The sequence below is a fragment of the Perca fluviatilis genome, chromosome 10 (genome assembly GCF_010015445.1).
Source record: "Perca fluviatilis chromosome 10, GENO_Pfluv_1.0, whole genome shotgun sequence".
NCBI classification, from domain to species: domain Eukaryota; kingdom Metazoa; phylum Chordata; class Actinopteri; order Perciformes; family Percidae; genus Perca; species Perca fluviatilis.
The window spans coordinates 30579148-30592495 of record NC_053121.1 but is presented as its reverse complement, the minus strand read 5'-3'; the positions used below and the strand labels follow the sequence as shown (position 1 = coordinate 30592495).

Genomic DNA, 13348 nt, shown 5'->3' with positions numbered 1-13348 from the left:
CCACGGGGACATTCCTCAGGATCCAAACAGGGCAGGAGGGAGAGGGGTTGCTGTAGGGTTGGAGGCCTCTGACGGGGTCACACAATGGAATGTTCCAGCTCGCGGGTCATGTACTGCTACAGTGTTCCGTCGCCACAATAATCCACATGTATGCACACAAGGCATGCTGGGAACAGACTTCTGACATGCAGTGTTTGGAAAGTCTGCGCCACACAGAAAAGACTGGAAGGCTAACGTGGTGACAGCCAGGAGAGCAAAAAGGCAAAACCTTGTTTGGAGAACAGAACGGCATGTTCACATCAGGGCAGTTTTTGTCAAATTGAAGATTTTTATGTAAAAGACACACCTGGGATTTCAGTCTCAATCAAAAAAAATCTGCTTCAATAGAGAGAACGGCTCCATATGGACCCCATCAATTTGACTTTTACTGTGCGAATGAAAGTCTAGAGTCAGATATGGACTCCGATTCCAATAGAAAGTAAAAAGAAAACAACAGCAAGTGACAGATAAAAAGTGGGTTTTAACTAATGATTACATTCTAATGATTACAATCAAAATAAAAAAAAGTTCCTAATACCCAAGGTCCAAGTGTTCAAATTGCTTGTTTTGCAATCAGTCCAAAACTCAAAAGATATTTAAGTTACTATCATACTATCAAGAAAACAAGAGTTTGAGAGATTAGTCAATCCCCTTTCACACCTCTGCTCACCTGACCAAATGCTGTGTAACATAGGTGTGAATTTCATTTAGCTTAAAGGTAATGAAATGCCTCTTTGTGAAGAGATGGAGGTTGTTACATTTCAAATGATGTTAATGTGTACACACCTACAAGAACCAACAGATCTTCTCACTTTGTTAAAAAGAAACGTGACTAAAACACAGACTTCAACATTATCCATCCATCCATCTTCGTCCGCTTATCCGGTGTCGCGTCGCGGGGGGAGCAGCTCTTCAACATTAATCATGCTTAAAATGCGTTTAAACCAATCAGGAAAATGTATGTGCCAGTCACAATAAAAGATGGATTTCAGTCATTTTTGGCTTTTTAGCAGCAGATTTGCTTTGAAAAGAGAATAAAGTAATTAGGGCTGACGAGTGGTTGTAGGGCAGAGTGGCTGCTAGATTAGAAAACCAGACAAATTTCACCAGCATTTGTCTGGCGGCGCCGTGTTAATTTTTTCACCCCTGATTACGGCCGTTATGGAGCAGACACTGAGGAGTTGTCAGTGTTTTAATTTGCATTTGAAATTCATGTGATTGGAATATTAAGTTCTAAGTTATTTTAATTAAGTACCAGGAAAGAGTGCAGACACTAACCTCAGCTGGTGCTCTCGCAGGTTCGACAAGGCCTCCATCCCGTGGAGATACGAGTAGACAATCTCCAGGTCCTGAGGAACAGAGGGAAGGGGTTAGACACAGGAGCTCAGAGCGAGAACTTTAAAGCCACTACAATCAATATTTGTTATATGAACAATACATGAAATGGACTATGACTTCGTTTGTAACTGTTGATTCACTCTAACCACTCATCAACCGCTTTCCATCCACAGCATGTTTCATTGAAAACAAGCTCAGATAAACCTGCTATAGACCTCCTCAGCACCAAATGGCAGACAGACAAACTTGGTGAATACCTAATGAACATAGTGGAGCATTTAGCTGCTGAAGAGCAAGATATTTTGGATGTGTAAATAGGCAACTGTTTGCTAACAATTTCACCATATCAACTTTTTGAGGTGATCGTGCTGTATGTCATGTTGTGTTCACATCATGTTGCAATGCCAATAAGGTGGCCAAAATATCTGATAATGCATGGTGAAATATAACTATAGTTTTAATGGGATAGCACAAAACCGTCATTAAAGGATAAATCCGGCACAAAATGAACCTAGGGGTTAATAACACATGTGTACCGAGTCGACCGTTCTCTGGGATATGTTTTCATGCTCGTTGAATGTGACCAGTTTTAACGCAAACCGCTAATTAGCTTATAACGCTATTGTCGGGGCACGGGTAAAAAAGAAATCGCTATTTCTATACCACTAACGAGGCTCACAATAGCACCACACGTCCACGGTAGCATAAGGAGGGTCCCTACATGTAAACCAATGCATTGAGAACTTTGTAACGACGTGCTTGAGCTATGTTATTGGTTACTGCTACAAGATGGCACCCGCCTGTATACATGAACGGTACGGTCTTTCTAAACTATTCTTTTAATTACAAAGTTCTCAATGCATTGGTTTACATGTAGGGACCCTCCTTATGCTACCGTGGACGTGTGGTGCTATTGTGAGCCTCGTTAGTGGTATAGAAATAGCGATTTCTTTTTACTTTACCCGTGCCCCGACGACTAGCGATATAAGCTAATTAGTGGTTTGCGTTAAAACTGGTCACATTCTATTAGCAAGAAAACAAAAACAGTCGACTCGGTACACGTGTTATTAACCCCTAGGTTAATTTTGCGCCGGATTTGTACTTTAATCCTCGACAGGGTTGCCACTGAAGATTACTTTCATTATAGAACTTTTATTTATTTATTTATTTTTTTATTTTTTTTAAAGAAGAGCAGCAAATACTCAAAATGTGTAAGGCTGAAACCAATGAACATTTGGCATATTTATTTGACAAATGATTTGAAGATCAATCGTTTCTCAGAATTGTAAACTCATTTTCAGTCAATCAACGATCTGCTTAACACTCCTACTCAATCCCAATGAGCAAAACATGTCAACAAAAACCAACTCAAACGTAGCCCAGTAATGATTATATCGTCGCATTAATGCTTAAAATACTGATTATTCATTCTGAAGCAGACAAACTGGCTACTTATTCAACGAAAAAAAACATTTTACAAAGAGTAACACTGATTTGTGCGACGGAGCATTGGATTAGAGAGCAATAAAGCAACTCGCAGAGAAAAAAATAAAGGAACTACACTACACAACTATAAACTCCCCATTCAATTACTTTATCAAGTGACCCAGTGAGCGACTCTCAGATAGTTTGGCGTGAATCCAAGTCAGAGGTGAAACAAAGTGGCCCTCTCTGAGAGCTGGCAGCCAGTACAGCTACTCCACTGTCTATTGCTACACACTGGGGCACTGATTGTGTGTGTGTGTGTGTGTGTGTGTGTGTGTGTGTGTGTGTGTGTGTGTGTGTGTGTGTGTGTGTATTGCGGTGCAGGTTGCAGCTACTGGGATGCCTTTGTTGGCGGCAACTGGAGGTAGATGTGGTGACAGCAGAGTGGAGGGAAAACAGAGACTCTGTGTTAAGATCCCTTCCAGACATACACAAACACACACATGAAACCACATAGAATGGCAACCTTGTCTCTGGGTTATGTTTCTGAGAGCAGCAATCATGAGGTTATTGAAATTTTGATGAAATGTTGACCAGAAGAGCTGAATAACACTTTGTTGCTGCTGGTTTGGTGTCTCAATGTCTGTGTCAGAGGAGAGAATCCCTCCAGTGTTCGAAGCCTTACTATGGTTAGTTTGAGCTGATTCAAGAAATAGAAAATAATCAATAGAAACATCTGTAACACAATCAAATCAATCTTGTTTTAGTCCAACAATTCCCCCCAAAAAAAACTTGATGTTCAATTTAAGACCACTTATCATGAAACACTCAGCCACTATCTACAAACTGTAGCGTTTGACTTAAAGCCTGAGGAGTCCACGTCTGAAAAAATTATTATTAGTAGTAATGTTTTATACATATCACACTAGGGCTGGGTGATACGGAGAAAATCAGATATCACGATATTCTTGACCAAATACCTCGATATCGATATTGCGGCGATATTCTAGGGTTGACAATTGGTGCTCTAACAAAATATCTTCACACTTAGATTTTAGATAAATAATCATCAGTAATGTGAACATAATATCTAAGTGGGGAAAAGGCAAATAATAGAAGAGCTAAAACAGTCTGGTAGGTTCAGAAGAGTACATCACTTTACTGTAATGCCGCCTTTAAAACCAGTAAAAGACAACACTTATGTCATATCACGATATTACGAATCTAAGACGATATCTAGTCTCATATCACGATATCGATATAATAATATTGATATATTGCCCAGCTCTATATCACACCCTACAATGGATGCACGGAAATAAACAACATCCTACAACCAACCCGCAAATAAGTAACGCAACCAAAACACTACCTATTTGCTCAGCGTTGAAATGGTTAAAAGTTAAAATCAGAGGTTCCTATTAAAACCGACAAAGTGGAAAACATCACACTTAATAAAGTTGAAAAAAGTGTAGTAAAAGCTGTTACAAAAAAAAAACATGTAACTCTTATAGTTAACAAATATGTGACACATTACTACAGACTATGACTTAACATCCAAGCAGCGTTATGAAACTACACAACCGGCTCTTGGTCCCTTGATGTCAGCATAAGCGCTTTTTGTTATTTGGGTTTGGCCTTTATGAAGCGGACACAGAGAAAGAAAGTGTCCTCAGGGCTGCCTGGCCCTGTTACATCACACAGTGATATCCTCACTAACCAAATCCTTATGTTCTAAGTGTCTGTGGTCAGTGAAGCTGGCCACAGCACAGCGTTGCGCAGGGGCAATGTTCAGACACATAGTGCCACCTGCAGGGTAACCGAGGGACTGCAGCATCAACTGAGTACATTTTTGATATTGAGGGAGAGTAAATGGCACGTGAGACACATGTATGCTGAACTGCAAATGCAAATTAAAATGTCCTTTTCATTTACAGAAGGTTAAAACGGATGCAAACTACAGGTCGGAGAGCAATAACCTGGATATGAAGGTGACCATTCAGGTTAGTAAATGTATTTAACTGTGTGCAGGGGTAGAGCTGAATGATGACGATAAATCAATTACTTGATAGGCTCAGAATTAACTGGCAACTATTCTGATATTGATTCATTTATTAATTAAATCATATTTTAAAGCAAAGTGCCTGAAATGTAAGGTTCATTTGCAGGTTTGGTCGGATAAATCATGCAATCTAAAAAGGCATCAAAAGTAGACCAAATGATTTATTGATTCATCAGGATAATGATTGGCAAATTCATCAACAATTCTTTCAGTAAAAAAGCCCTGATTTACAAGTTGTTTTGGGTGCTACAAACTATACAGTATTCCTTACTTTAACCCTTGTGTGGTGTTCATATTTCTGTTACACAGCCAATGTTCCTGGGTCTGGTGGACCCACCACATTATTAGGCTTTTAAAATCAATACAGCCATAACAATTTATGAAAAAATACTTTACTTTAGCTCAATTACCAATGATATATACATCATTTATGGTTCATATTTGCCATTTACCCCTGTGAGATCACATTTATGATAATTGTCTTAGAACTTAAATCAGAACAGATGAAAGAGCTTGAAATGTAACCTTTTTGTAACCTTGTGTGGGAATAGCAGGTGTAGAAAGACAACATAGTTTCATATACATTTAAATACCCTCGGGTCCAGTAGTAGACCCGAACACCTCCTATGTAATCGTTTGTGTGTGTGTGTGTGTGTGTGGGTGTACCATGAAAATAAGTTATTTTTTTATGTTCTTCACAGGAAATGAGCCAAGGCCAATTAGTTTGAGTTAGAAGAAGTAATAAATAGCATACTTGACATTGAAAATGGGTCCCACAGACCCGAGCACCATACAAGGGATAAGGAGTCTCAAACTATTCCAGTAACTTTGAATACAATAAAAGTATTTTGAACTCACTTCTGGCTTTAGTAAATCTCCCTCAGAGACTTTGAAAACCTAAAACTAATGTTTAACTGAAAAGGAAACAACAGTATACATATGGGCCTACATACAACGTGATTACTATCTCTCCGTCGAGTGGAGAAGATGGAAAGAAACCACAGACAGACCAACTCTGGCTGTGGAAGGAAGAAATCCCCTAGGAGCAAGTCTCTAAGTCTCCAGACCGAAGGTCACCACTAGATGGCAGTGTTGCAGGGTTTCTTTTCCCCCCTTCCACGGTGACATCACAGGGAATAAAACAGCGCCACTCAAACGCAGCCTCACAGGGAGAAATATGCAAAACCATCAATTGTGGCTTCAGTCTCAAATATTTCAGATTGACTGTATGGAAAGAATGTAAAGGACCCCATCTTTTCCACTCCCCGGGCCCTGCATTTTCCGGTCGGATTTTCTTTCTTTTTTCTCTTTCTGGCCTCCTTAAAGATGGAGCCAAACACAATCACCACAAAGTGCACACGGGGGAGGATACATGACGGTTTTAGGACATGGACCAGATCATCAAATCACAACAAAAAAAAATACTTCACAATTTCGCTGACAGTTTCAGCGCTTTTTTTTTCATGTGCTTAAATTTGTTTATTTCTAACAATTTAACATTCAAAAAACAAAAGACCTTACATAGACTTTAATTATTCTCACAGCTGATTTTTTTTCTTTTGGTGTGCTTCTGCCTCTTAGTAGAGAGATCAAAGGCGGAGGATGTTTGATCTATGCTTTCAACATCACTTAGCCTGCTTCATATTCATTTACATCTTTGGCTGAAAGCAGGGCCAACAGCCTCCCATAGAACAGAAACAGGAAGGAGATCAGACCAAGAGTAGTGGGTAGCTATAACTAGGACATGCCGATGAAGGCTATAGCCAAAATTCTGCTCATTGTCTCTGCTGAATAAAGACAAAGCTTGTTCATAAAACAAAAACTGCTGGCTTTTGGAGGGCAGCTTAACCTCCTAGGTTACACCAGTAACACTGTCTAATCCCTCCTCTTTCCTTTTCCAAACTAATCCTTCCAAGAACACAGGTGACTCCCACGGAGGGAAAAACATACCAAGATGCTGTTCTTGATAAAACCTTGTGCCCACTTCAAAGCTGTTTGCGCACAACTACGAATGGCATTCTTCGCATACCAGTTACATACTGTCAAACAATCATCTTTGTAAACTTCCCCAGTTATTTCCTTGCTGCAACAAATATGTCATCGCTTTACACCTTTATGTGTGAGACTGGTGGTAGCAGTGCAATGCAGCCAAACGGACAGAGGCATTTCCTCTCCTGGATACAAATTAAACAATAGCAGGCATTGTCTTCCCTGTTTGGGGCCCAAACACACCGACTAAGACGTCCTCCGTTTTCCACCCATTATGTTAGGCCCCAGAAGGAGAGGGTGCAGTGTTGGGCCCGGTGCCAGCCTGTTGAGTGGCAAAGTATTCAGTAGGCAAAGAGAGGTCAAGGAAGTTGTGATGTTTTTCCGGCATTTTGTTCATGGAGACTTACAAGAAAACAGAAGAGCCTAAGGGTGCAGTGAAAACAAATACAGTTTCATGTGAAAAGCTATCGGAGTAAAAGGAAAGGATCAGTGACCTAAAGTGATAAAAAAAAAAAAAAGAATGTTGTTCGTTTTGCTGCATACCGACTGTTTGACATGTACGATGACACAAGGAAACAGGATTTATTTAAAAATTCAAATGTTCAAGATAATTTACTGCCGCATATGGCAAAGAAAAACAGAAAACAGTCACATTTGAGAAACTGGAAACAGTGTTTTAAGTTTTTTCTTGACTTAAAATATTAATCGAATATTAAAAAAACAGTTGCCAATCAACTAATTGTTGCAGCTCTGAATCTAAATTTAAAGGTCCAGTGTGTAACATGTTTAGTTGTTCATTATCAAAATCTGTGTTGCCCGTTCACAAACTTGTCCTTTTTCATGAATATTTTCCATTTGGCTTGAAATTTTACATGAACTGGGGTAGACGCTCCATATTCAAGCGTCATCTTGAAATACGTTAGCCGGTGAGGGACATACAGGACATACTGCTCCGCCTTTCGCGATTTTGCTGTCACATGATAAACTCACAGGTGCTGCTAAATGCTGCTAATGGGTATCGTAGCTTCCCGGCCCTGGCAAGTTTAAAGAAGGTTAACATGGAGGACCACACAGGAACAGGAGTCTTCTTCTTCGCCCAGAAAAAGAAAAAGGATATTGAAAAGAGCAAGAGACCGGCTTTTTGAAGCGTGAAGGCTACCGTAGCTGTAATACGTACTCTGAACTGTGTGGTGCGAGAGAGAGTTGATCTCAATGCTAGATGGGAGAAATTCCTACACATTGGACCTTTAAATGTAAAATAAATCACTATGAATTGCGTCCGACATCAACTGATTGGTCGGAGGAGTGAAAAATTCTTGCCACAATTTCCCAGAGCACAAGTTGACGTCTTTAAATCACTTGTTATTCTAGATAGATTCAAGACATTCAGCTTTCAATAAAATACCTATGTCAAAAGCTGCAAATCCTTACAATTACACAAATGATTGAATTGATAAATTGTCCTTTAATCAAAAGGTTGGCGGTTCAATCCCGCCCCCCATCGGTGTCTAAATGTGTGTGTGAATGGGTCAATGACAAGCAAATTGTAAAGCTCTTTGTCCGGTAAGGTATAGAGGTGTTATATAAATGCAGTCCATTTACCATTACTGTGATTTCAGTATTTGTTTTGATTAATTCAACAGCCCTGGATAACCCTAAACTATGAAAAGTGCCTCCGCTATTCTTATCTTTTAACACCACAGTGTCTGTTTGCCAGATAGGAAGCTTTCTTCTAGTCGGGTCCTTTCACTGCGGCACACATGGTCAATCCATTTATTCATTTGGCTCTGGCTGAGTGAAGATAGCAGACCTCTGCATGCATCTATCACCCATTGTAGACACACATCAAAGAAAGGGGCTGCAACCTTTCATAAACAATGGGACACTGTAGGAGAGATCAACAACAAAAAAGTCTCAGGTAGGGCGGTAAAGGACATTTCTGATGACCTAAACAGCCTTTGTATCTAATGGATGATCAGATACTGATATTTCAACACATCCACGAGTTTAGTTTCAATCAATACAAACTATAAATTTCACCTTTAATGTCTGCTGTTGTAAACTACTGTAAAAAACTGTTGATAGAAATGAGTATCGCTACCTTTTTATAGAGCAGTAACTCATACGGTAGAAATAATGATCTTTAAATGCGTGTCAAGGGACTGATGTAGCGTGAGGTTATGCTTTTATATCGTGTAGGAATGACCGATTAAGTGTTATAACCTCATAAAACCAGACACACGCTGGCTGCCTCAGTTATACGTTGCCCTCGCCTAGTCACCCAGCAGAGTAAATCAATGACCGTGTCTCCTTTGTTGACAAAATCAACATCTTCAGCCGTCTGCATTTGTACATGCAAAACCCCGCGCTTGTCGAGGGAATCCTTCTATCAAGTGATCCCAGTGACATGTTTGTCATTCCATGGCCGAGCTGCAAGACATGTTGTACTTTCAACTAACAAACTCTATCAGTGGAGGGTTTTATCTGCATTAATAATTTAAAAAAAGGGCTTGGGTGTGCATTGCACTGTAGACAGTTTCTTTAATACACAGGATGTAACACTGCACAAAGCTCTATAAAAAGACAATATACACTATTTAATATAAAATGATTAAATACTGATTAAATCGACCAATTGTTTCACATCTAGTTGCCACGTAAAAGTGAGACTACATAGTGGTATAAATCAAAATCAATACAATTTATCTAGGAACATTTCCTATCATTATCCATTAATAGCCCCATGCACTTAAAATCCAAAGAGTCTGTCTGCCAACTCTATTGCTATTCTCATTTAAGCCAACGGGGAGATAAACAGAGACAGTGAAAGAGAAACCAGGGTGGCTGCCTACTGTGAGGCATATGAATTCCTTCAGCACTGCCTGGCAACTTGTCTGAATGTGTTTTCACACTGAGTAACATCTCACTGGCAAATTGTGAAATTTGGCAAATTAATCCTCCCTTTTGTCCGTGGTGGCGGTCAGAAGAGCAGGCCTGTGCTCTGACGTTTGGGAGTCCAACTAGGACGAACCGTAGAGCCCGACACACTTTACACCATCAGCTACGTTTTCAATCCTTGTAAGCTAATAACAACTTCCTCATGTCTGTAACTAAATGGGAACATGACAGTGGAACATGGAAGTGCTGATACATTGCACAGATCTTTACTTGTGACTCAAAATAATGTAATTAAACATCGCGTTAAGACTGCAGTATTGACGACTGCAGTTTCCAGTTGGCGAGAGGCTGCATCTGGGGAAACAAGCTGCGACTTTCTACCAGTCGGCTCGTTACACCATCTCTGTCTAAGACGCTTACGACCTTGATCCCTGGCAGTCAGAGACGGAATGGCCGTTTTAATCACCGCACTTTGTGCGAGGAGGATTTGTTGTCTTCTGTTTCAGAAAATAGCTGCGAAAAGCACAAATTAATCCCTCGCGACTTGGGAGCCTGGACGACCTAGTTTTATAACAATTGCTCTCTTGTCACTGCGGGGGGGGGCTTTTCACTCCGTACCTTCACCCTCTGAACTTTACTGTGGCCACTTCAAGGTTGGAATCAAACAACGAGGACGTGGTGTCCAAAACCAGCTCATTAGGGTGACGCAACCATGATTAAAGAAATCCAAATGATAATTTCTGTCTGCACTACACAATGTGTGGATTTTATATATTACTTTCTCATTCATTGGTTAGCAAAAAAAAGGAGATTCTAATGCCTAACAATTTTTCATTCTAAAAGCAAATTACAACGTATTTCGGTTGAAGCAAATGTAGCCTCTTGTAATTAGGGAAAATATTTATTAATTTTTGTGCAGCCCCACAACACGGCATGATCCAGAACATTCCCTTTTGAAGGTTTGACCTTTTCCAGGTTTGCTTTTCCGCACCGACCCCTCATTCAGTGATGCGTCGGTATTCCTGGATCCTGTTACCGTGACAGCAGAGGGGCCATCTTGTGTGTCAGGCCGGGGTGAGGCATGCATTCCTCAGATGACACTGGCTAGATAATGTCTCAGTGTCCACACCAACAGACACACACATGCGGCCTTAGGAGGCCATCTCATTCGTGCCTCCCACCCCCTACTGCTCCCTAACCTATGGAAGGTACTATATGGCATACCAATGGAGTGGAGGAGCCATCTGGGTCCACTGATTAGGACCGTGCATCTGGGGGCCTGCTGGGACACTACCAGCCTTACAAGATACTAGGGCTGCAACTAACTGACTATTTTCAACATCAACTAATCGGCTAATTATTGTCTTGATGAAACAAACAATTGTTTTGTCTATAAAACATAATAAAAAAAAAAACACAAATTCTCCCAATAACAATTTGTAGTTTACTTTTGCATAAGACAAAAAGAAGAATTACTTAATTCAGGAATCAATTATAAATACAAAGTAAGTAATTGTCCGTTAATCGGCTAACAAATCAAGTGATTGGTTCAGCTCTAAAAGATATTGACACGCATTTGAATTGAGTTGCTTTTCTTAAATATTCCCTTTTACACACACACACACACACACACACACACACACACACACACACACACACACACACACACACACACACACACACACACACACACACACACACACACACACACACACACACACACACAGATTTTCAGCAGTTGCCCACAAAAAAATTATACGAAATAAAAAAGATTAAGCTTAAAGAAAAAAAGTTGTGAATGCCTCAAAGTACCTTTTAGTATAGGCCATTAAAACCATCCGTCATGATTGCTAAAATGTAATACATTTACTTGCAGTCACTACTATATTTACACTTACAATTATATTGATTAGCCGACCGAAAAGAAGAATTGGCAACTATTTTGATAATTGATTATTGGGTTAAGGAATTTTCAGGCAAAAATGCCAAAACGTCCTCATTACTAGCTTCTCAGCTGTGAGAATTTGATGCTTTTTTGTCGGTCTCATGTGAAAGTAAATTTGTGGGTGCTGGGTAGACAAAACAAGGCATCTGAAGATGACACCTGGGGGAAATTGCAATGTTGGCTATTTTCTGACATTTCATAGGTCAAAAATGTAATCAAATGAAACCACAAGGAATATAATTGTTAGTCACAGCCATAATTTACTTGACAGTAGATCAAAGCACACTGTCCCTCAGGACTTAGCAGGGGTTCATTAGTTAAACTGCTAAATGTCATTTCCATTTATACCAACCACAAAGGCACCTCTCATTTTCTAGATTCTCCACACTAGACTTTAATGCGTATTTGCATAGAATGAAATGTCAGTGTCATCAATGTCTGGCTGTCTAATAAAGAGCATATGGCTGCATCAGTGACTGAATAACAATTTAAATTGAGTGTTGGGGCATAATGAAGTGGACAGAGCTGCTGTATGAGGAGGTAAACAGCCTGTAGCCACGTAACGAGGTAAACAGACCACTGGGAGTCAGACAGCTAGTGTTGAAGGTTGGGAGGTCATGTTGCCTACGGTGCAGTATGTGCTAATGGCAATATATTGCATTATATTGTCTGTTCAGCACAAATGCCGCAGCATGTCTGTATCAGTGTGCCAAGTGGGACTGAGGAGGACCGCCCCCCTGAAGCAGACAAAACAGCAGCGACGGCAGTTTATTGCCAATGTGCACAACATTCATCATACACCTCAGGGGCCGCAGTATGATGTTCCACCAGGTGCCACTGTGTGGATGTCTGTCTCTGTTTGTGTTCATATGTGTGTGTGTGCATTCCCTTGCCTTTGTTTGTACATTCCCTGTGTTAACAGGGTGGCCGGCAGCTGTCCTTGAATCTGTATTGACAGAGAGTGTGGGATCTGCTGGGTATTTTTATCCATTAGCCTGTGTGAGAGAGCAGGTGGAGGCTTTGTGGGCTACAACAAGGTCACACGGTGACGAGCGCCGCTACGGCGCTATCTGTGGCTAATGTCGAGGTCTGAGCAACCCTTTTTACAAAGACACAGCATGTGACGATAGCCAAGGGTTTCACTGGCTCATTTCTAAAACACGACATTCATTCCTTGGGGGGAAAAAACAAAACAAAACATGAGCTGGAGTTAACCCTTCAAAAGACCTCAAAAATAAAAAGGATCCAGACAGAGTATCCGTGTCATCAAACCTGGAATGATGCTGCTTGCTGCAATCTAACAACTATTTATTCATATTTTGAACTGATGAAGAATGAGAGAATCAAGTAACGCTTTACAAACTGTTGATGAAAAAGAAGACCACGGTTTAAAAGTCCTTCATGTTTTGCCATGAGGGCTGCGTTAAAACCATGTGCCACCTAAATGAATTTGGCACATGCTTAGGGGTGTAGCGGATCACAAAAGTCACGGTTCGGATCACGGTTTGGAGTCACGGATCGGGTCAATTTTCGGATCAGCACAAAAAAGGGGGAATTTAAATGATTTATTAAAAATGTAATAACATTAACTTTCAACAATAATTACTTCTTTCCCCAGTAAATTGCATTTAAATGACATAAACAGATGAGAA

The 13348-nt window shown here is 40.3% G+C and overlaps 1 protein-coding gene across 1 annotated transcript in view; it reads right to left on the bottom strand.

The window, feature by feature from the left end:
• rapgef2 (Rap guanine nucleotide exchange factor (GEF) 2) overlaps positions 1–13348 on the bottom strand; it is a 119023-nt gene that overhangs the window by 83124 nt on the left and 22551 nt on the right. The window contains exon 2 of the mRNA XM_039813644.1: positions 1318–1388. Within this exon, the coding sequence (XP_039669578.1) occupies positions 1318–1388 (71 nt within the window). The remainder of the gene's footprint in view (positions 1–1317; positions 1389–13348) is intronic.